The sequence below is a fragment of the Sarcophilus harrisii genome, chromosome 3, assembly GCF_902635505.1.
Source record: "Sarcophilus harrisii chromosome 3, mSarHar1.11, whole genome shotgun sequence".
Taxonomy (NCBI): domain Eukaryota; kingdom Metazoa; phylum Chordata; class Mammalia; order Dasyuromorphia; family Dasyuridae; genus Sarcophilus; species Sarcophilus harrisii.
The window spans coordinates 408,871,418-408,897,503 of NC_045428.1; the positions used below are offsets into that span (position 1 = coordinate 408,871,418).

At 32.7% G+C, this 26,086-nt stretch overlaps 1 protein-coding gene across 7 annotated transcripts in view; it reads right to left on the reverse strand.

The window, feature by feature from the left end:
- SCN2A (sodium voltage-gated channel alpha subunit 2) overlaps positions 1 to 26,086 on the reverse strand; it is a 150,935-nt gene that overhangs the window by 8,405 nt on the left and 116,444 nt on the right. For all 7 annotated transcript variants that reach the window (XM_031960548.1, XM_031960552.1, XM_031960550.1 and 4 more), the window contains 7 exons: positions 24,651 to 24,805; positions 18,211 to 18,384; positions 15,834 to 15,956; positions 7,269 to 7,550; positions 6,547 to 6,600; positions 2,524 to 2,661; positions 2,074 to 2,178 (listed from right to left, as the gene is read on the reverse strand). In XM_031960548.1, coding sequence (XP_031816408.1) covers positions 2,074 to 2,178; positions 2,524 to 2,661; positions 6,547 to 6,600; positions 7,269 to 7,550; positions 15,834 to 15,956; positions 18,211 to 18,384; positions 24,651 to 24,805 — 1,031 coding nt within the window. The remainder of the gene's footprint in view (positions 1 to 2,073; positions 2,179 to 2,523; positions 2,662 to 6,546; positions 6,601 to 7,268; positions 7,551 to 15,833; positions 15,957 to 18,210; positions 18,385 to 24,650; positions 24,806 to 26,086) is intronic.

The window sequence follows — 26,086 nt, forward strand, 5'->3', positions numbered from 1 at the left end:
CACAGTATAACCATTTAATAAATGCCTGTCATTTAATTGATGGCTTTCATATCCTAATTATTCAGCACCAAAGTCCTGAACACTTTCTAATTTGTTTTGTGGTCTCTCTATTGCTAAAGATCATTAATGATTTCCTACTATAGGAATTCAGGTCTCCATGGCATTTGACAATTTAAATCAATTCATGTCCATTTAATAAATATTAACTATGTAATTTGTTTAAGTCAAAGTGCTAGGTACAAGGAAACTAAGATAATTTAGAACCTGGAATTCCAATAAGTTCTCACTGATTCAACTTTAATTTCTTTATGCTAATTATTCTTAAATCTACATATCTGGTAATTATCATTCCTCTAACTAAAATCCTTTCCCCTTTAACTTTCTACTAGATACAGAAATTTGGATGTTCTGCCAAGATTTGAAATTAAAGATATCCAAAATTTAGCTTACATTTTTCTTTCTCAAACAAGTTCTTCCTCCTTTTTTTCTATCAAATGGATCACCATTCTTCAAGTTTTTAATCACCTCAAAGCATTTTAAAATAAATTCTTCTGTTTCTTCAACATCTAGTCAATTATGGCAGATTCTTTCCTTTTTATGTTTAATTCTTCAGTTCTACTGGAACCTTACTCTAAGATCAGGATTGTTGAATAGCTTTATAGATATTGTCTTAGAAATTATTCTTTCTGACAAGATGAAAAATGCTATCCAAATCGAGAGAAAAAACTGGTGGAATCTGAATATAGACTGAAGCACACTTTAAAATTTTTTTCTTGACTTTTTTTTTGGGGGGGGATATCTATGTTTTCTTTCACAACATGACTTTTATAGAAATATTTTATATGATTATGCATTATAATCTATGTTAGATTATCTGCAATTTTTTTTAGAGGGGAGGGAAAGAATCTGGAACTCAATGTTTTAAAAACAAAATGTTAAAAATTGTGTTTTTTTCATATTACTGGGGGGAAATACTAAATAAAACTTTTAAGAAAAAAAAAAGAAATTAATCCTTCTTCCATCTTTTGCCAGATGAATCATTCAAAAAGACCTGTTTCAAGACTCTATTAAAAAAAAATCTACAATGGCTCTCTAATACCTATCACATCCAGCTAAAACTTCTGTGCTTATATAAAAATCCAGGTCCATCTTAGAGCCCACTACTTTCCATTACAAATCCAGGCCCTTGTCATCGCCATTCCAATCAAATAGGTTATCTTATATTTTTATCCCAATATATAACACTTTCTCCTATCTTCTTTACTTATGCAAACCTTATTCGCATTTCTAGAATCAGTTTAAATATCACTTATCCCACATTTAAGATTATAGGTATCTCTACTTTTTTGAACTCCCAAAGGATATGTGCTATAGTCATGTTTAACATGACTACAAATTATTTCATATTATCTCCATTTGCTTCATTCTGTCAGCAATCTCAGGGGGCCATTGGCACTTCTTTTATAATGAGCATATTCTTAGAGAAGGAATGAGAAGACATGAACAAAAATGGCATAATAGTAGGGATATCACCTTTGCGAGGATTGGTCGGACAATTAATCTGCTGCCCCTCACCCAACGTGCACTCATGGAAGGTATAATCACGTGGTTTCAGATGTTGGTAGAGAGATGAGTTCCTTTATGGAAAAGCTGAGAGGTGTCCCTATGAACAGCAGCCAGATTGGGCACCTAGACATGCCATCCTGGCCGCAGCCTGAGGGGGAAGTAATTTTACTGGCATAAATTTATTGAATTTGCATTTCTATGTCCTTAAGATCTTTCTAATTTCTCTAAAGCCCCATGATGCAACATGTAATACCTTTTACAAGTATATAAGATTGTTTTCCCCTCAGAGATAAGAGCTTTGAGGGCAAAGAACATACATTCTATATATGATGCTGTGGGCACACAGGAGTCTCTCCAGAAATGCTTGTTGTCTTGATTATTCTAGCTAGCTTCTGACATGAAAGAAGTAAAAGTGTACAGACTATTAGAAATAATGGTACCTACAGCTTTCTGTCTGCTAAAATGTTTGGTTAATGCAGCTATTGATTGTTATGAAAACTCACTTACCGCAGGTCGAGGTATAGGTTTTTGTGGTTTCTTGGACCCTAGTTTTTTCATGGCATTGTAGTATTTCTTCTGTTCTTCTGTCATAAAGATATCTTGACCTCCAAAGTAAAGAAATGAAAATAAAACTGGTTACAACCATGTATCTCTATTAGTTACAATGCCTGGCAAAGCTCATTAATGTTGAAGAATTTGGGTCTTTTCAGAACTTTGTACTCCTACATTTATATATAAATGGTTCCACTCAATAATATAGCCATGGTTTTCAGACATATTATATGATACAAATATCATCAAATGATGTGATGCTTGAGTTTATCATGATTTATTAAAATTTTCTTTTTTGAGCTATAATATTATTTCACTAGGTCATACTATTTTGGAACTCAAAGGAGAAAGTATTATACATTCAAGTTAATTTGGGGAACAAGGATGGACCTTCATGATACTTATCTTCTTTTTCTGCTGATTGAAGTTATCTATGATGACACCAATGAAAAGGTTCAGAGTGAAGAATGATCCAAAAATTATAAAGATGACAAAATAAAGATACATATATAGATTATCTTCATACTTGGGTTGCCACTCTACCTATAAGACATGGAGAATAATAACTGTCAGAAAGAAGGATTTCACAGAAACAACATCATGAAGTTCTTACTTTCTAAGGTGTATCTAAATTTCTGAAAATAAAAAAGAACCAAGCACCAAAAAGATTTTTCTAGATACTAAAATGTGATGTATTTGGCTAGTGAGTACTGAAAGAAATTTTACATAGCCTAACTTGAGAAAATACAAAATTTCACAGAAAAAGTCTGAGTGGCTGCAAGTAATTTTATTTCAGAAAAAAATAGATGTGTTGTAATAATAAAGAAGCTGTCCTTCATATATAGAGATGGGAGAAGTGCATGTGTTTGGGTGCTGGATTTCCATTTACCATGTTACATCTATTCATCTCAGGGCAAAGCCCTTATTTTCAATGGTGCTCTCCTAGATAGTTCCCATTGTAACTAGTTATGGCAGATTCTCTGAGCTGTGCTTAGATTGAAATCTGTGGTGAAAGTCAGATTTAAATCCTCCCATAGACACTTACCAGCTTTGTGACTGACCCTAAAGAAGTTATTCAATCTCTTTTGTTTCATCCATAAAATGAGGGGAGTTTGGACATTATTGTAATGGGCTGAGGCTTGAGTTGATGCACTGAAGTCCCAAGCACATGAGGCTAAATAGTAATTGGACTATACTCTATCAATATACATGCTTGGATAAAGAATGGCCCCCACCCACTCTCTGTGCAAGTCCTGATGTGTTGTATAGGAAATGACGATTTTGGTGGGTGGAGGCAGAGAGACAGGAAAGGAGGCTGGGGAAGAGGGGGCCTGGGTTCTATTCTGGTAGCTGCTGGTTGTGTAGCTGCTGGCCTAGAGCTAGCTTCTTGACTCAGCTGCACACATTGCTATTGCCGATTCCCTTCTACCTCTGATCTTTCTTCACTGAGAATAAAGATAGACGATTTTCCCCTAACCTGAATTCCTGACTCCGGCTGATTTTAAAATACACGGTCATCACACATCATGACCTCTAAGTTTCCTTCCAACTCTAGGATACCATGAATAAAACTAACTGGTCCACCTTTGATATGTCATTGGCATAGTGTTCTAACTCAACTGTGTTAATTAGTCACATTCAACTAGGAAAGAAATAAATTAACTGGGTTTATTATATATCAAAGTCATGATTTTGATTTGCTTATTGTGATGAAACTGACAACAATCTTCATTTTCAAAACTGTCTATGTTGACAAGATTATAAAATAACTGAATTTAGAATTGATTGGGATCCTATAATCATCTAAATCTTTTTTTCTTTGTAAATTTCTATCTATGTACATGCATTATACACACATATTTATATATAATATATTCACTTAGCAAAAAAATTCACTTTTCCTTCCTCCCTCATCAGTCCTCTCCTAAATCTTCGTAACTTGTAGTCTGTGAATTTGTTTTTTCCAAATATTTTATTAAGTATGTTTCAATGTAATTGATTTCCTCTGTAACCCAATGTATTTTATTTTATGAATTTAAAAATATAATTCTGAGGATGTGTCAGTTAAATTTCACCAGACTGCCAAAGAATTCAATGACACATACACAAAAATGTCATGGTCCTCTGATAGTCCAGCTATCTCATTTGTCAGATGAGGAAACTCAGTCCCAGAAAAAAAGTGAAATAGCTTGCTTTTGGTCAAAAAGATAGTAAATAACAAAGCTAAAATTTTATTTCAATTCTTCTTCTGGTGCTCTTTTTTCTTTCTTTTTACTATAATGTGATGTTCAATTTAAATGAATTTTTTAATGTTAGAGTATAATAAGCTTAGATTTATAATTGCAATGGGAGTGTTATCTTTAAAAGAAGCAAACTATATAATAGAAAAAACAAGTTTTATCTAATCCTGCATATTGTTATGTCAGAGAGGCCAAAGATAATAATCAAAGTACAGTTATATTTATGCAAAAAGTGGGAAAGTATTAAAATTTTCTTTCTGTTCATCACATGAATAGGAAACTTGACTGTGAATCCATCACAAACATACCAACATTTCCCTGGTAGCAGTATATTTTATTTACAGGCAAAATTCTTAGTGGTAATTAAATATAGTCTTTTGAAAGTTGTCCTTGCAAATTCAAATAGCAAATTTCACAATCATTACCCACACACTAATCAACTGAGGGGAACAAAGAAAATTCAAAATATTTCCTAGAACAAAAATTACAAAAATGTGTCATCTAAAGATTGATGCTTTTCTACTTGACCTTCATATAGCTAAAAAGAGATTCCAGCAATCCATTATATTACATACAGAGGTTGAAGAATCAAGAAGAAAAGATTCAGATCTAGCTCCACTATTACACAGAGGACTTTGGGCAAAATATTCTTGCAAATTTGATTCCAAAAGAAATGAATGTAGTCAACTGAATGTGGAAAAAAAAAAAAAAAGCTCAGTTATCTGATTGATTAGAACTCAATGAAAGAGATTTTTTAAAAATTGTTGTAGCTATGCTCCTTGTCTATGACAAAATAGGAAAGAGGCAAACAGGGGACTAAATACTTAAAAGATACAGTTCAGGATATGGCACAAAGGAATTAAGATCAAGAAAATGGTAAGAAAATTGGATAAATAGAGCAGTAGTAACAAAAGGTGGTGTCTAAAACAGAAAAGGAATCAAGAATCAGGTAAGATCTGGCTTTTGGTTTGGTTCCTAGCAAGAATCAAGACCTCAAGTTAGACAAAAATCCATCAGTGTAATGAATTATTGGCTTCATAGGACTTCCCACAAGCTATAAGTGTAAATATGTAAAGCTCCTTTATCGCCTTCATTCTCTTTCAAATTCACTTCAGGTGATGAATCACCATTGTTACCAACATTAACTTCCATACAGTCAAAACAGCTAGAGACACACAGAATTAGCTTCTCAATCTCCTTATTTTTTTTTAAATGGTGATAATACATTACACAGTATACATTTTTGGAGAATCAATAGAGCAAAAAAGAAGAGAAAGTTCATAAGCAGCAGAAAAAAAGGTACTGTAATTTTTTTTTTTCAAACACTAGATAGGAACAGAATGAGGTAAGAGATAATGTTTAATAAAAATGTTTTTAAAATTTAGATGCTTTTCTTGGTCAATGTATTATTTTTACTTTCATGGTAGAGTTATAAATGCAATATTTTGATTAACAGAAATATATCTAAATAAAATAATAATAGTGAAATTATGCCTTATATGGAATATAGTGAACCCCTTATTTTTTGTGGTTTTTCATGAAATCCTAATCTGAAATTTTAAATAAGGAGAATTCTGACAGGAAAGAATAGATGTGAAAATCCTTTTTTTTTTTTTTTTAAAGTAAAGCTTTTTATTTTCAAAACATATGCATGGATAATTTTTCAACATTGACCCTTGTAAAATCTTGTGTTCCAAATTTTCCTCTCCTCCCTACTCCACAAATCCTTTAATCTTAAGAAAAATACCAGATGAATTAAAAGTATAATAAATTTTAATACTATTAAAATAATATAATACAAATTATGTATAAAATATAAATAAATAAATAATAATAGCTAGAATTCAGACATATTATCTCATTTGAAATAACTCTGGGAGGTATGTATTACTCTCATTTTAGATTAGGAAACTGAGTCTGAGAGAGGTTAAGTTGCTTGCCCAGAGTCATACAATTAGTGAATGTCTAAGATAGAATTCAGATGGATGTAGAACTTTTTCCTACAAAACCAACCTTGCACCACCTAAATGTTTTTGATTAGTTTAAAAAGTATGTCATACATTATCTTTCAAAATAATTTTATTCTATAAATTTGCCTCCATTTTCTCCCATTTATAGTGACATTCAATTGAAATATAGTGGCATTCTATAAATAACCAAATAAAACAATAATTCCAAATATACTTACATTTCGTGAATCTACAGCTGCATACATGATATCCATCCATCCTTTAAATGTAGCCTGAGGTAGGCAAAATAGAAGAAGGAAGATATATTACTTAACTTCACTCTAAAATGTTGATATTAGAAAAAGAAATTAAGCTATTCTATCATGAGATCCTATTAAGATCATTAATATGCATTCAATTACCAATGTAATAAAAGCTTTGAGTTAATATATGAGCTTTGTATGCAGTGGATAATAACATATCATGATTCACCCTTATTCTTTCCCATTTATAATTTAATCACAATAATATGACCTACAACTAAAATGTGTGATCATGTAAACAACTGTCTCTAACTTTTCACTCTTGCTGATTTTGACAATAATTGTAGAATTGTGTATATATACAGGATTTTGTATATGTTCACAAGCATGCATTACCAATATACAATTAGAGCCTAATAAATAGAAAACATAATAGATAATTGGAATAACTATGGAATAATTATCCATTAGTATTGACAGCCAAGGCAGTTTTGATGGGGCACATGATTTTGAAGCAAACACCCTATACTGAGAACCAGTTCCCTCAATAAAAATTTAATATTGAATTACACATTTCCTTAAGACTCTGGAATTCTTTCCAGACTCTTATCATCTCTAAAATCTATATAGTAATTATTTGACTCACAGTTAATCACATTGCATAGGTCACAAAGATTATGAAGGTCAGACTGACTTACCACTTGTAACAAAGAAAGATATCCAAGTCCCACATTATCAAAGTTTACTTTCACATTTTTCCATCGGGCAGTTTGATTACTGTCTATAAGAGCCTGGCATTCACTCAAATTGTTGACAACACTTATGTCAAACATCTCTCCAGTGGTGGTGTTGATACAGTGGTAAAACTTGCCAGCGAAAAGATTCACTCCCATGATACTGAATATTAGCCAAAATATCAGACAGACCAGAAGTACATTCATGATAGAGGGGATTGCACCCAAAAGGGCATTCACAACCACCTGGTAAAAAGAGGAAAGAAAGAAAAAGTTATATCATTCCCAGGACTTCTTTTACTGAGTGTTTTAAGTTTTTGTGAATTTGATAATATCAATCAAGTGGTAGTGTATATATCTCTCTTATCAGAGCATACTAAAAATAAATATTGGAGATCATAGTTTTTAAAATTACATAACCATCTCACTCAGAGAATGTCAAATAAGTAGGAAATTAGCACTTGCAAACTACATCTTAAGCCTTTGAATATGCTAGAGAACACAAGTAATAATGGGTAAAACTTTTTTTTAAGCCACTAAAGATGGAATAAATTTCAAATACAAAAAATTGTGGATAGTACACACTTGTCTGGCTTTTTTTTTTAAGAAAAAAAAAGGAATACTGAAAAATTTTTATCTGAACCTCATATCTAATGTTAAGAGAAGTTATATTGCTAAGTGGTACAATGGATAGAGCACTGAACAGAGAGTCAGAAAGATTCAAATTCCTGATTTCAAATCTGGCCTCAGACACATACTAGCTGGAGAAGGAAATAGCAAACTATTGCACTGTCTTTGCAAGAAAACCCCAAATGGGGTCACAAAGAGTGGGAAATGACTGAAATGACTGAACAACAACATTGCTACCATAGGTAATCAGATTTGGACATATAATAATGAAAGAGTGTTGAACCCATAGATATGAAAACTAAGGCAAACAGAGTTAAGTATTTTGTCCAGGGTCTTGTAGGGAAATGACTGGAGTGGAGGGAGACCTAAGGGAGGGAAACCAACCAAGAGGCTATTGTAATAGAAAAGGTGATAGGTGATAAAGGTCTGAATAAAAGTGGTGCCTATGTAAATAAGAAAAAAAAAATGCTTGGATACCAAAGATGAGGATGGAGAAATGGCAAGATTTGGCAAGTGATCAGATATGGGAGGTGAGAAAGAATGAGAAGTTAATGATAAGGCTGATATTTTGAACCTAAGAGCAAGGAAAAATGGCAGTAATTTAAGTGATTTAAAAAAAAAGAATTAAAATTGATTTCTTCAAAAATCTTTTTTATAGTCTTGAAAGATTAAGTTAATAAGAGACAGACTAGGTAGTAGCAACAAGTGAAAGAAAGTTGAGAGTGAATCATGCCTTAGATATTCATTAGGTGGGTTGCCATGGGCAAGTGACCTCCCTGCTTAGAAGTCCTTAATAGAGGTCCTTCTGTGAAATGAAATAACAATACTACACATCTTATGGAGTAACATAACTGTTAGGTTTGTATAAATAACAGAATGTTAGTTTTAGATGTAGAATATTATAATTAGAGATTTAAATATGGAAGGAACCTTAAAGATCATCTATTCTATCTTTAATTATTTTAAAATTCATTATGAGTGAAAAATGTCGTGACTCAATTTTAACAGTTTCCACTACTTTTATTTTTTTCTCACCACTTTTGAACTCAAAAAGTATTTTGTTATATAACTATGGAGGGTTTTTTTTTACTTTTAGTAAATCAATATATGGGTCAATAATAAAAGAACTTAACTTTATGTAGTAGTTTAAGATTTACAAAGTGCTTTCATCTCAACAATCTTGTATGATAAGGATATTCCCATTTCAAAGATGAGAAAACAGAAGCAGCTAGGTGGTATAATAGTTAGAGCACCATCCTAAAGTCAGGAAGACCTGAGTTCAAGTTTGACTTCAGCCACTTAAAACCTCCTAGCTGTGTGACGCTGGGCAAGTCACTTAACCCCGATTGCCTCAGCAAAAAACAAACAAAAAACAATTTGAGAAAACTGAGGCTTAGAAAAGATATGTGATTTATCCACTCATTAAAACCACAGGTATGACTAGAACCTGTCTCTAAATTCATTGATCTTCAAAGCAGTACTTTTTGGCTTAGTTATTCTTTAGAAACAAGTTTAATTTCTACATATTAAAGTACTACAATTCAACAATGAGCAAAGCATTGTGGTAGGTACTGAGTTGCCTTCCTTGACTCTTCATTTTTACTTAGTGTATAATCACAAAGATGAAAAGGAAAACATACACAATAAACTTTCGTGCCTCAGGATTCAAATATCCCTGTTAATCAAATATTCTAATTAAAAGAAAACACCTACATTATCAGTTTCTAAAGTATCTAATTTCTAAAGAATTAGAATACAAAATTATAAACACACTGACAAAAAACTGTATTGAATATCCTTAAGTTATTTGGGAAAATATTTATTTATTTGTAGTCCTATAGAATCTTCTAAGTGTCTCAGGATCATCATTATAAGCACCAATCATCACTGATGAACAAGTAAAAGGAAATTAACAGTTAATAGTCCAGTTAATAGAATGAACATATATACACACACACTCTCTTTCTCACATGTACATATATCATACAAATAGTATATTAGATATTACATATATATTTCAGAGAAGGTTATTTTGAGACAAGATGAGAAATTGTGTCATGCCTGCAGTGGTTATACAGAGAACATAAAAATACAATAAATATGAGATTATTAAGCCCTCTTAATAAACAATTGTAATTCAGAATCATAGCCTACTAAAAATAGTCTCTTCCTTAATTACCACTCCAATTAACCCCCCAAAGGGCTTTCTTGCTCATCCCTTTCCCTAGGTAGGGATTCCTATATTTATCTGCCCTTCCTTTTTTTGTGCCCTCTGGAATTCTGGTTCTGTCCTTAAGAAACTTCTGTCATCTTAGTCCTCTTCATTTCAGCCTTCCCATCTTCATACACACTTGAAAAACTAGCTTCATCCAGAAGACAATGAATCTTTTGACTGCATCCTCTAGTCTCTCATGTAACATAGATATAGTAGGCCAGAAAAAAATGTATATATACTCTTTGTTCCTCACTGATATTGCCAGTTTTTCCATCTGTCCTTATCACTCATTAACTTTTTTTTTTTCCTTTGAAATTCACACAGTCTATATATATCACACAGACCAGATTTTTATTGAATTCCCAACAGGTCTTTTTCTTTTCTTTCTTAAGGGATTATAAACCTTGTTCACATTTCCCCCTTCTGCTCTACTCCTTCCTTTATACTTGTAGATTTGTGTGTGTGTAGATGAGTGTGTGTGTGTGTGTGTGTGTGTGTGTGTCTCAAATATCTTAGTCTACCAGTTAATCTCCTCAATCCCTAGGATCCTTAAATTCATTCCATTTTAGACATCCATAGAGAAAGCTTAATCTCACCAAATTCATAAATATGTTAGCACACATAGCAACATAGTACAAATATTCTCCATGGCCTTAAATTGTGAAATTCTTCTTTCTGACCATGACTTCCTATCCTTCTTTCTTTCCCTCTGTCTTATGTTTACTTCATTTCCTCTATTCCTAATTTATTTTTTTATTTGCTTCCACGTTTGTTCTTTTCCAAGCTATCACTCCTATTCTGGTCTGACTTTCCTCCCTTGACATTCTTGATCTAATAGTTATTCAGTTCAACTATATACTATCCATAACCCTTGAATTTATTGTTCTAATGTTTCGTACTCTTTGCCCACCACAGGATTTCTCTATTTTTACTTAGCTGCTGAGTGGTAATGAAGCACCCAAGTAATATTAGCTAATCATGAAGGTCTCCTAGGGCTCTGTGCTGAGCCCCCTTTTCCTTTTGCTCTGTAGTATCTCACTTGCTAATCTTTTTAGCTCTCTTGGGTTCAATTACCATCTCTATGCAGATGGTTCCCAGATTTATATATTCAGTTTTATTCTCTCTGCTGGGGTAGGTCATACATCTCCAACTGTTTCTTGAACATCCCAAACTCATTATGTCCAAGTGGAACCAGTACCTTTTCCCCGAAACCCTCTCTTTTCCCCAACTTTCCTGTTTATGTCAAGGATATTATCATCTTATTTATCATCCAGGTTCATAATCCTCTACTTAATCATTCAACATATGCAGGCTGGTAATGATCAGTTCTTGTCGATTCTACCTTTGTAACATATCTTATGTTCTTTTCATTCTTTTCATTCATGTAACCATAAATCTAGTTCAGTCTTTATCATCTCTCACTTGGGCTAGTTCTATAGCCTTTGGGTTGATCTCCTTGCCTCAGATCCCTCTCTATTCTAATCTTCCACTTAGCTGCAAAGTCATTTTTAAAAGTATAGCTCTGACCATATTATCCTTCTGCTCACTGATTTCCTGTGACTTTCTGTTTCAAATATAAAGTCTTCTGTTTTGCATTTAAAGCTCTTCATAATTTTGACTTTATACATCCATTCTACTCCTCTCTGCACACTTTCTGACCCAGTTACACTGGCTTACTTGCAGTTCCTAAAATAATCCTCTATCTCCCATCTCCATACATTTGTCTGACTATCCCTCATGTCTGGACAGCTCTGTCCCCTAACTTCTGCCTCTAAATTTCCTTGGTTTCTTTCAAAATGCAGTTCAAATTTTTTCTCTGCAGGAGGTATTTTCAAGTTGCCTCACAGAAACATGCCTTACGTTTTCAGATATTTTAATTCACAAAGTATATGCATTGTTTGTGCCCAATTATTTATGTATTGTCTTCCTGTGTTCCTTCAGGGTGAAGGTTGTTTATTTGTTTGCTTGTTTGTTTGTTTTAGTATTCCCAATGCTTAGTATGAAGCTTAGCACAGATCTAGCGTTTAATAAATGCTTGTTGATTGTCTGACTCTTTTGTTCCAATCTCTGAGGAAAAAGTAGACATTCTCCTTGCTAAGCCAACCATTCTCAGAATGACTTTATTTCCATTCCCTCTTCTCTTGGAACTCACCTCTTCCATCATTCTAAATTTTCCTTCTATTCTGCAAATACTTAACTACTTGTTCCTTTTTTGTTTTCTAAAGGCATGCTTAAGTCTCTCCATCCTTAAAAAAAATCTTGATTTGATTCTGTTATACCTTAAAGCTGTTGTTTAATATTTCTCCTCCCTGTTATAGTCAAATTATTTTAAAAAGTTGTCTACATTCATTTCCTAATGTTTAACTCCTTCAAAAAAGATGGTAAAAAATGAAAATGTTACTAGAAATTCTAAAATGAAGAACATGAGACAGGTAGCAAAAGAAAGAAAAAAAAAGACCTTGAAGATGAAAACAAGGGAAAGCATGACAAAATAAATACACAATGGAATAAAAATTTCAAATAGTCCAGGAACCATAAAAATGATTTATTTAATAATTATTTTATCACTTAAAATTAATATTAAAAGTTTTACATTAAAAAAAAACCTAAGAAACAGCAGACTAATTTTTTTCATTATTTCAAATTCTCTTTTGATGTTGGTTAATTTATGTATGAATTTATTATTTTTTTAGTGAAAATATTTTCTCTAGGGAAGAGATAATGTCATGTTTTCATGTTTTTATTTTTCATTTTTGTAGAAAAGCATGTGACTTACAAGTAAGTTGATGAAATATATATTGGAAAACAGTGATTTCTACCACACAGACATAGCCTTAAATACTTTCTCAAATATGTTCTCAAATATCATGGAAAGCATCATTTTCTAAATGTTCCATTTGTGAATTGTCACTGCAAGGGAGATAGTATCAGCATGTCATCTGAGGTGTGAGAATCTGGCTTCTGGGTCTTTGCCTCAGAGGATTGAAAATGTCAGGACAAATTCTTCACAGTTCCTTTATATCTTGTTTCTTGTGTAAGGGCTCTATGTCCAATGTCTGACCTAGTTTTTATCCATTTCAGTCTGAACCCAAAAGCTAAAGCAGCAGTTTCTGACATGAATCCCTTGGGGGGGGGGGGAAACCCCTCCAAACATCAGAAATGAAACAGTGAGGATGCTGTGAAGAATATCTGGCAGTTTTAAATTACACCAACTGGGATTTCCTGCACATTTATAAATGAAATGAACACCCCTGATCTAAAGTCCTGCTTCACCTCCTTCACAATGTGATGGAGAACTCCCACAGAGCTGGGCACATTAGAAATCTATCTAACAGATTCACATCGGCTAAATCCTGTTCTTACCTTTTCAAATTTATTGCCTTTTTCCACATTAACTAAATCCATTTCCTTTTTCAAAGGCACATAAAATAATTAGACTAGATGGTTTCTAAGGTCCTTTTCAGTCTCAATGTTACATGATTCTATAAATTCTATAATTTTTGTGATTGCTACTGAAAGGATAATAAAAGCAACTACTGAGCAGCATATAAAGAAGGGGAAAGAAAGCAAAAAAAAAAAAAAAAGACAGTTTAGGTTGAAAATTCTGGGGCCACAATGGAAAGGCAAAAGAAAAATGAATACAAGTATGTGTAGGATGTATGTGCATATATATGTGTATATATATGCACATATATACATGTGTGTATGTATGTATGTATGCACATGTGTGAATGTGTCCACATATATAAATTTGGGCATAAACCACTACAGAATGGTGATGGTGACTCTTAGGCAAATGTTTTCTGAGCACTCCTAAATTCAGTTAGTTATTATTATTATTAGTTCTTTGAATAACTTAAATCTTTTCAACTATGATCATTCTTTTATTGTACATTTCTTCATCTCTCATCTATTCAGTCTGTATTTTAATAACTTGAATATGTTTATATATTGCTTTGTAAGTACTCTTTTTTAAAATTTATTTTAAACTTAGATACAAAATAGGAAAAAAACCATTGTCGTGCTCAGCAGAATGTGAGAGTATTCAAAATATAAAGCAATAAACTTCCATTTCAGGAAATCTCATATGATAAATATTACATATTGTGATCAAAGTGGTGCATTTTTTCTTTGTTTCCTTGTAAGTTTTCTTTTGTTTTCTGCTGTGTACTTTTTACTTTATTCTTTTCCCCCTTCCCCATAACTCTCCCAAGAAAACCACAATTAAGGGCAGGGAGAGACAGACACACACACACACACACGCACACACACACACACACACACACAGAGTTTAAATATACATACACATACTGTAAGTACTATTAAATCATTTTCTTATATAAGAGTTTGTCTTGCCAACCAGATGATCAAAATTGGATGCTAGCAAAGCACAAATCAGAAGACTTGGGTTTTAGCCTCCTGATGTTAAATTCATTGTGTGACTTTCAGGGTGTTTAGCTTTGCTGTGCTCAATTTTCTCATCTATTAAAAGAAAAAAAATGGTATGGCCATTCTGGTAAACAATTTGGAACAATGCCTCCAAAATTACTAACTGTGAATGCTTGTTGATCCAGCAATATCACTATGAGGCCTATATCACAAAGAGATTAAAAAAAAAAGATTATACATATAATTATTTAAAAATGTTTATATTATTTTTATATTTATATCATTTATATTTTATTTATTTACATTAGTATATATTCATATTAAATATATATAAATATTTAGAGCAGTTTTTTGAATAGCAAAGGAAGGGATGAGGTCATGATTTGAGGTTGAATGAATTATGGTCTATGAATATAATGGAATACTATACTAACTATACTACTATAAGAAATTATAAAAGTCAGTTTCTGAGAAATCTGAAAAGATATGCATGAATGAAATAAGCAGAACCAGGAGAACAATTTATACAATAATGACTACATTAAAAAATGAACAGTTTTGACTTTTTCCACACAATGATCTGTAATGATTCCAAAGGATCAATGATGAAGAATACTACATACAATCTGCTAGTGTTTGATTAGGAATAAGACCTATTTCTGGATGTTTTACTTAACTATATGTATTTGTTACAAGGTTTTTTATTTTTTTATTTTTCCTTTCCCTTTTTGATGGGGGAAGCTAGGAAGAAGAAAAAAGAAATATCTGGTCATTGAAAAAATGAAAATATAATTATAAAAAGGTAGTAATAAAATTTTCTTTATTTACTTTAAATAATTAGAATAATTAGATCATCAATTAAAATAATTAGAACATTATAGGTAGAAGGGATCTTAAAAATTGTTTTGTTCAACTTGCTCAGTTTAGAGATGAGGAATCAGACAAGCCTAAGGTAACAAAGCAAGTTAGTGGGTGGGGCAGAAGTAGGCATCCAAAGTCCCTGATTCCAGTGCTCATTATAGTGTATCACAAATGGAAAGATTCTCTGTGAAAGTGCTTTCAAAAACATAAAACATTATGCAAATGTATGATGTGCTCTTTAAAGGCAGTATATCCTTATGAATCTCTCTCATCTAATAGTATAGGCATTCAATATACATGACTAATTTACTAAGTAAATATACTGCCTGCTCTCCCATAGAAAGAAAATTACATAATGGATTTTTTTTTTTTTTTTTTTTGAGCTTCCAGCTTGCTTTCTTTCTATTGTGTGAAAGGTTAAAGTATGGTCTTACCCTCATTCCTTCAAACCGAGATAAGGCTCTTAGGGGCCTCAAAGCTCTCAGTGTCCGAAGAGATTTGATGGCACCAAGCTCTGAGTAGCCCAAGGCATTTGCAGTTAAGCTGACCAAAGAGACCTATATGAAAAGAAAAAAAAGATATTAATATTAGACAGTCTTATTAATCTAAGACACAAACATACTTGAAATGTAAAACCATAACAGGTCAATTTTCTTTAAAGGTCATTTTAAAGGGAATTGTTTTAGGTTTAAAAAAAAGAGAGAGAGAGAAGATAGTCATAGGGCAGATTGCTACTCTACTCTCGTGGGAGATTGTGACAATACTTTATCATTTCACATATTCTTTGGATGATCAGAGCAATTAAAAAGAAAAAAAAAGGAAAAATAAGCTAAGCACAAAAGCAATTTAATGAAACCAAAGGTTAATATGAAATACACACACCTTGGATATAATTGCTTCATTTGTCTTAGGTTTTTCATTATGAAGTCCAAGTAGCTAAACAGAATTAACTGATTAAATCAGAAAGAAATGGATAAAAAGAAAAATCAAGGAATTTGACTATGTTGTACTTAGTCATTCAGTCTATAGCAGAATAGAGAATAAATCAGTCAGATTAGTGACTTTAGTTTCCTGCAGAATGGGAGTATGGGTGTGGTAATTAAGTCAAACTGCACATTTCAATAACAAGGTCGGTTTTCCTCCATATATGTGTTGATATATATATATATGTATACATACACATATGTGTATACACACACAAATATACATGCACATTTGGGCTTTTTTTTGGTGGCTAAACAAATAATATCTCCAGGGATACATAGGTTATAAGCAGAACATCAACTTCATTGCCTATATCATACTGCTTCACTTTAAAAGAAAATGCAAATTTATTTGTAGGGCAAAAACCAATTTGACTTTGGCTAACAAAATAGTGGGCTTGAATGCATGGAAAAGAGTTATTTGATTTAGCATTTATCAATTATTGTTTGTGATAAAAGTCATCACTTATTCCTTTGAAGTACTTCTTCAAGGTGTTTAAAAAATTTGCGTTCTGAAGTAGTATAAACAGTCCCACTAAACCCTTCTTTCTACCACCTAATTGCTCTTTAAGCCTTTCTTCAGATATATCTCAAAAGGAAACTTATCTGAAGAGTTGCAGTTTCTGACCTTGACGCAATTCAAGTGCCTGAAGTTTAGTGCATCCAAAGGATTAAGAACAGCTGTGATTCTCAATTATAGTAAGCCTAACAAAAACAAACAGACTCAAGCCAAACTTTGAAAGATCCTTACATTTAATGAGTTAGATCTAAGGGGAATTTTTTTTTTTAAAAACAATGAGGCTTAGGTACTTTAACGAAGTCAGGAAATTTCCTTATGTAAGGCAAAATCGAAGGTTAATGAGGATACCACAAAGTAGCTGACTTTTGGAATCAATAAATTGCTTATATGACTCTAATGTTAAAATGCTAACTTAGGGGTCTGTTTATAAAATGGCCCTATCTCTAGTTATCAAACCAAGCAGGATAGGAAAAACTGGAAATAAGAGTAATTTGGAATCTAGATATATAATATTTAGCCATTTCAATCAATCGATCAATCAATTAATTTATATTATATGAATAGGTATTATTTATATTTATTATTATTTATTACATTCCTTATTCTGAAACAAATAGCACAACTAAAATAAAAAATATATGAGAAAAATAATTTAAAACAAAAATGTGCTCATTGTTCCAAAATACATAGAAAAAATTATAAATTCACCAACTACAGTACACTTAAATCTAAATGTTTATCAGTTACTGTTATCTAATTTCATTATCTTAACCATATTTTACATATATATTGCACAAGATATATTTAATATACTTATACATTTTATAGTTATAACAGGTATCTAACTTAAATGTTATCTAACTTAGCAAGTTAGGTAACTAACTTAATAAGAGAGATTAAGTGTTGGCAACAAAGCATAAAAGAAGACATTTCTTAATTAATAGACTCAGATAGTAGATACACATAAAGGGGAATTAATGTGCTGTACATAATCAAAAAGTATCATCAAACATTGTGAAATCTACCTAGCCTCTAATGCTCCTTTTTCTGGAAAAGAAAATACAATTGTGTTGTATTAGCTATGAAAGACTTTAATAATTTTTAATGACATTTGCATATTTAAGTAGTATATATAAACTTAGCTCCTTTCTTCCTTCATGGATAAACGAGAGATCTGAGAAGTTAATGCATGAAGCAATTTTGTAAGAGATCTTTACAATTATTTCGGTTATCTATATTATATCAACAGTTGAAAGGGTGATTGGTATTTTATGAAAAATATGCAAAATAAGAAACTGTAATACTTACATCAACAATAAGGAAGTCCAGCCAGCACCATGCATTTGTAAAATACATTTGGAAACCATATGCAACCCACTTTAGAAGCATTTCCAGAATGAAAATGTATGTGAAAACTTTGTCAGCATATTCCAACATTGTCTTAATTGTTTTTCGTTGCTCAATATATATGTCTTCAAAGGCCTACAAAAGAAAGTTTTTTAATAATTGCTCATTGACATGCATGGTCTTTGACTGAAGAAAATATGTAAATACATTCTCTTGGGTATTTAAATCATTGCATCACCAAGAGCCCTAGGCTAGATGGTATGGTGTTTTCACAATTGAGTCCCACTATATATTTTCCCATAAAAGCAGTTCAACCATTCTGACTAAATTAATGGTATAGTTGAATACTATGTTATGGTTGGCTGGTTTTCTCATTCAGTTAGGTTGCTGTCTCAGAAGCTTTTTCTTCCTCAAGAAAGCATCTGTAAGTGAAGCCTCATTTCGGACCACTGATCTGGAAGTGATTTCCCTAATATAAGACTACAGGCCATATAAATAGTGGGACACCAAAATAGAACCCTCTACTTTCCAAGGGACATGAACAAGCTAATCTAGGGCTAAACTAATGCTTGAAGATCCTGACCCTGAATAGGGTGTGAAAAATTCATACAAAGGATAATGATATATGGATAGTGAATAAAATATAAGGTCTTTGATGACAGGAACTTTCCCATTTTTGTCATAAGGGTTTGTGTATAATTGAGTAAAAATATTTTTGAATTAAATCCCCCAAACAGTATATTTTAACAGATAGGAAATGACTAGGTACTGATATTGAAATCGTTATCAAATCAGCTCTGTGTAAACCACCAACTATTAAAGCAAGGATCAAAATCAATATCAAATTAAAATAATGAAAAAACTTTGAAGAAGAAATAGCACACAGGAGGAAATGCTAGTTAGATCTATTTGAACAATATATTGACCCTCCCCCAATGGGAAATGCATAAAATGAGATACAAAATATTAATATTCCTAACATTTCTCAACATTCTTAAGGAAGTTTAACTAATATAAACTGATCATCACTACAAGAAAATTAAAAATAAAAACAAAACCTAGAAGCTGACTAGACCACAGAATCTTTTTGTCAAATAAAGAGATAAACAAGCCATGGGCAACATCAATTTTGTTTATAAGCACTTTTTCAGATCTTATGAAAATGGTAGAAATTTGTTAGCAGTAATATTCCATAAAATAGAGAGAAGAGAAGGGGAAAAGAAATTTTCAAAAAAGCTTAGTGAGAATAAGTTAAGAAATATAATTCTGAGAGCAGTTAATTATGAGACTAAAAAATTAGAAAAACTCTGAAAAATTTCTATATTGCCACAAACTATTTTCTTCATCAACTATAATGGATCTACCATGATTAAGACTAAAACCAGTCTTAGGCTACATGATAAAAATGGCAGAAATTATACTTAAGAAAACCAGAGATCACTACTGGAATTCTACAGAAAGATTAACTCTTAGGGTATCTGAAAGAGGGAAAGTTTGAGACCATATTATTGCTAGAAAAAAGAATAATAACTATTAAACATAATGCCTTTTTTCCCTATCTCCATAAAATTTTAATGAGAATATGCTGCACATGCTCTGAGGGTATCCTAGGTGAGATTTAAGATTTTCAAAACTGATATTCTAAGCAGAGCACATCTTTAAAGTTACTGACATAAAGATCCAGAGAATACTGAAGACCAATACAAAGTATTTAGGTAGAACAAAGCATTGTTTTAGGGGCTCCCTTCAACAAAATGTCTCTCAAGAATGTAATGAAAAACCTTACAAAATCAAAGATCTGATTATCAGGAAAATATAAAACAAGACTATATATGCTCATCAAAGATGTTTGCCTTCAACACAGAAGATGTCTTAGTTCATATTGCAAATGGAAGAGGGTTTCCCTATTGATGGCTTTTGTGGCTGTTGTATTGGTAGCCCTTAGTTCTAAAGCACTGCAGAATCTCTTGAATAAAAAACCTAATCACTCAAAAGATTTTGGTTGGACTTTTCAGATAGGAAAGAACAAATAGATGAAGAATGTGTCTAGGCACATTCAGTTAATTGGTAGAAATTGTTCATCAGCAGATATACTTTAGGTATTCATGGACAATGAGCTGGCCCCAGAATTAAATGGGAGCAGATGAGTGGGATGAATTTACATACAGTTATGATGATTTAAAATCTTTCATAGAAATAATAGCCTATCTTTTGAATAATGACTGGTGATGCTGTATAGATGAGTCATGGAATTCCAAAATATTCAAGAACTAAAATTTGGGATTACCTGAAAGGCAATGGGGAAATACATTGCAGGAGGAGGCAGGCAATAACATATGATCAACCAAGAATTATGCAAGAAAAGTGACACAGAAGATGTTATCAGAGAAGTATGATTAAAAAATAAGATAGACCGGTTCTATCAGGAGAAAAAGGGATAAAACATGCATAGCCCATATGCTCCATTAGTATATATATGCAATAGCAAGAGAAATAGATGTCCCCAAGCACATTAAATGGATTTCTGAATAAGCTTTAGATTAGGACAAGAATATGACATATTGATCCAGGGGCTAAGACCATCACTTTTATATAGACCCGTAAACCAGCCCATCAACTAACAGCTTCCCTTCTTTTTATACTTACTACACTGTGAAATATTCTGGAGTACAGAAGAATGATTAAATTCTTTACAGAGGCCAAGCAACATCATTGGGATGTCACAATTTAGAGCCCGAAAAGATCATCAACTTCAGAATCTTTATTTCACAAATGAGGAAACAGGAATCCAAGAAGTAGACTGATCAGGAAGTTCAGAGTGATTACTGTTCCTTACTGTTTTCCTTTATTCTTTTGTTGCCTTATGTGGCCTTAGCTAGGAACTACACTTGTAATGAGAGGAGAAGTTGTTGGACATTAAGACAGTATATGCCTGTGAAGAAATCCAGGAACCAAAATATTGTTAGGAGGACAGAAACAGATGTTTCATCATCAGATTATATTATAGGCCAAGGAAAAATATAATAGATAAGGAATTTGGGAAAAAGATCACAAGTCTAGGACAGAGACATGATGTGATGGGGAACTTCAATCAATCAATCAATCAAATATCTGATGCTTTATAAAAAGTAGAACAAATAACTTATTTTGTAGCCTTAGGAATAAATTCATCCTTGAAAAGATGGAGGAAGCAACAAGGTAGGGGAGGGATTCTATTCTGGACCCAACTATTATCACTAGGGAGGAATGAGTTGCTGAAGAAGAAATGATGGAAATGAGGAGGAGGAAAAGGTAGGGAGGGGTGTCTGAAGAGATTGATACACAAACACAGAAAACTTAATGACTTAAATTAAAAAAAAAAAAAAAAGGAATGGAAGACTGGCTGATGAGCCCAGTCTCTCTGTCTCTGCGCAAAATGTTACTGATACAATTCCCCAAGTGAGACTGATTATACTACTTCTGGAAGAATAATGTGTAAGGGAAAGGAATTGGAGAGACAGGAGCAACATTCTGCCAACTGGTTCCAGTCCTCTGTCCATATACTGAAGAAGAGATTGGCTGCTGCTCTAGCACCAGAATAGGACGATGGGGCAGGAGGAGGATTCCAAATGCCTGATTAGCCTCTTCTCTCCTCTCTTCTTCTTTCCTCAGTTGACTTATTTATATGTACAGCATAGTTAGAGGGAATGATGTATAGGGAGATGTTGAGCCCTCTCCTTATCCAAGAACAACATGTGATCCATGAAAAAGGCTTCAATGTTTGTTCTTCCAGTTTAGGTGAGGGAGATTAACTTGGAATACACACACATACATACATACATATACACACACATTCTAAATTAGATTATGATAATATAGCAATATTCATATATATGGACATACACACACATGTATAGAACTTTAATTTTGTGATTTTCAAAAAATCATAGGAGTGAGTCAACTGGGAATTAAGGAATCAAGTCCAAGGCAAATTTTTCAGATAGTCCAACACAGAGGCTCCAAAGAAAGAGAGAAGCTACTTCCCCAGTCTAGCCCAGTGACTCATCAATGCCACATGTGTATATGATCTAGATGGGACTGGCACTCTATAGAAACTGTGTCACAATTGATTCCCTCACTCCAGAGACAGAGGTGGTACAAGGGAAAGTAAGCTGAGAAGTATTAGGGTATACTTGTTTGTACTTCTATCCTTCCTATATCTTCTAAATACCTTTAAAACAGTTAATTGATGTTCTCTGGTATATGCTTTTGATTAAGTGGTGTTAATTGGTTAAATTGGGCTGCTAATCAGTGGTGGCTAACAATGAGGGAAGAAACCCATAATAGGGCTTCAGCTCAGCTACTTATTTGATCTTCATAAAAATCCTGGGAGTAGGTGCTGTTATTATCCCCATTTTACAGATGAGGAAAATGGCAGATGACAGTAAAGTGACTTGCCCAGGATTATACAACTGATGTCTGCCCCAAATTTGAAAGTCTTCCTAACTCTTGGCTTCTTCAATTATTAAGCCACTCATAGCCATAACAGGACTGAGCAAGGACTTGCCAGTGCTTGAATATGTGGAATAGAGTTGGGGAAATTGTCCTTAGTGTTTCACAGAGACTCAACAGAGTTATCCTTCACCTTCTTAACATTTAAAATTATCACCCCCACATCTCCTCCTCTTTTTGTTGATAAAATTTTAGAAAGAATATTCTATATTTAACTACTTTCTTCCTTTTTTTTTCACCCGGGATAAAAACTGTGGAGAAGAGGGGAAAAGGAAAGTATCAAGGTATAGCTGCATCAACAGCTTAGATAGTGTTAGATAGGGTGGAGGTGGAAAAGAGCATCCATGGGACCAGCTATGAGAATAGTAGTTGTGCCATATTGTTGTATAAATCAGTGAAGGATTATGAGGAAAGACCAAAGGATGGCTAATCTCAAGGAAGAAATATGCTTTGCTGTATATCAGCAATATAGGGCAAAGTCCCATTCACCCTATCCTAGTTTTGGCTCTGTTTTTACCCTTCCCCCCTCCCCTGATAATGCAATTAGTTGCCTCTCAGTGCTGCCTTGGCACTATTACCCATATTCATCTTCTCTCCATTCACAGGATCATCATCTTAGTTTAAATTCCTATGGTTTCTTAGCTAAGACTATTGTAATAAATACATGGCTAATCTCTCTGCTTCTAGTGTATTCCCTCTGCAACTCACAGAGCTGCCATTATAAGCTTTCCAATGTACAGATTTGAATCATTGTTGAAAAACTTTCAGTGAAACTCTATTATTTAGAGGATGTAATTCAAACTCCTTAGCCTGGCATTTAAGGCCCCACTACAATATTTTTCCAAACTTTGTTGAGAGGTAGAGCTAAATTAGCAGCCATGTCTCTGTGATGCTTGAATTAATTTATTGTTTTGGTTATGATCAGATGACTAGTGCTAAAATAACATCTAAGAAACCATTGCTCTATCATATACCTTGTAGAGGGCCAGAAGCTAATACTCCTTTCCAGGTCTTAAAGTAACTCACCAAACTCCCTTGTTGAAATAGCAGAGACTGCTTGTCAATATAATAAATTAATAATCTAGCAATTGCAGCAAAATGCAAACACTACTCTTTGGATTAAAGGCAAACCTTTGACTTTAGGACAGGAAAAAGAGCCCACAATAGAGACTAAAAGCATTTGGGAGAAAGATACTTGAGACAATGATATGATAAACTTTACCCAGATGTGTATCTTAACTATTTGCATCTCTGTCTAATTAAACAAGATCCAGGGCTTAATTATTTCCATTTCAGTAGATCTTGTTTGTTAGAGAAAACTCTAGGAACTTCAAAGAGTGTACTTTGTATCAAGTCTATGAGCATTTGAGGTATATTTGTCTCTCTCATCAATAAACTTCGAAGGATCCACAATAGAGACTTTCTCCACCTGATCCTGGTAAAGTCACACACTTCATCTCATTACAGGAGCTGGACTCTAACAATGCCTAATGATTGCTTCCTATGCAATGGCAACCAAGACTTTCAAATAATTTAATTCAACCTTTAACTCATCTGACCTAGTACTTGACTGAATTAACAGGACAATTCAATCAACAAAATCAAATCATTATATGCAGAATAAATCCACCATGTTTATATTTTGGTGCTACTAAATAAACAGCTTGATGTGGACACAGAACTTCTGGATTGAGACTTATACTAGGGAAATATCTGTAGTCTAAGTATTTCTTCCTTTGAAATTTCTTCACCCTAGTCTAAACAGTTCAATTTATCAGCTTAATAGATTTCTCTATAATTTCCTTCGTGTAACTTTAGACTACCAGTACATACTGTAAAGAATATTTCAGGGGGTAAATGAGTGATCTATGAGGTCATGCTTAGAAATCTGATAGGTGTGGTTTACTTACCAGAGCACCACTACTTAGGAGGATCATGAAGACAATGAAGGTCTCAAACCAATTATGTTCCACTATCTTATAGCAAGTTTTTCTCAAGTTCCACCAGAGTTTCCCTCTGCCTTCTTCTATGCTGACTTGACAACACTTGAATTTCCGTACGCAGCCTAGGATATGTGATATGAAATAAAAAAGAAAGTTCAATCAAGTTGAAAATAATTCTCAATCTATACCCTCCCATTTAAATCAGGCCTTCCCTATGCCATTTAATTGAAATCAATGCTTCAGCTATATAAAAAAAAATTTATATAAGACAACATTTTTTCATGGATTAAAGTATGATTAATTTCCCCAAAATCCTCTTTTTCAATTTTCTTTTATCACATACTTCTTAGCTACTATCTTTTAACTTCTACCTATAGGTTCTTTATCTCCCTTCACAATTAACTGAATTCTCCTCCCCATTTTTCCCCTTCAGAAAATGCTTTTTATTCCATTATCTCTTGATTCCATTAATTCCTAAACTGCACTGATATTCCAATTTTTATCACTTCAGTCCTGGTGAAACCTGAAAACCATGGAAGAAGAACATCATTTGAACTTGAAAGAACACATATTTTGCTATCATATTTTTTAGTTGTGGTCTTGAAAATAGTTGAATGCATATGCAAATTTAACTAGAATTACACAAGTTAAATTCTATAACAGAAGAAAAATATAATGAAATCATTTCATTCAATTTTACAAATGTTTCTTTTAAGAAATTTCTGTTCAAATAATATCTACAACTGGCTCACAGTTTAGAAACAAAAATACATATGTCTGAAGGTTTCTGTGAACCATTCTTTAAAAATATGGAATTGGTACATACTTTTATATTTATATTTATTTATTTCTCTAAAGTTGATGAACTATATCATAAAGTACTTTAATATGATAATAGTTTTAGGCATATAGAAATCAGATTATGATGGTCATGAGGACTAAGATATTAATTGATGGATGTTGCACAAGAAAGATCTTAGTGATGTCTAATTTGACATAGTAAGAATGATTTCTCTTTGTTGAAATATCTATGGACTTTTTCAGAGCAGAGATATAGAAATAAATTATATTTGTATAATATTTTATGGTTTATAAAGCACTTTTACATACTTAACAAATATTTTCATTTTGTCTTTATATTCAGTTTTTATAAGAAGCAAATGAAATAATGTATGTGAAGTACTTTGGAAAATTAGAAGGCTACACATCCTGAGATATTATCATTCACTATCAATGAATTGATTTATTGAATTTCTTATATTAAAGGATTTATTACATTTTCAGGAAAAGTTCTTGATGACACAAGAAATAATATTTTCCATATAAAACTGCGATATCTCATGATATTACCATCAACAAGGATAGTATTGTTTCAAACACAGAAAACACTTATTTTTCCCCAA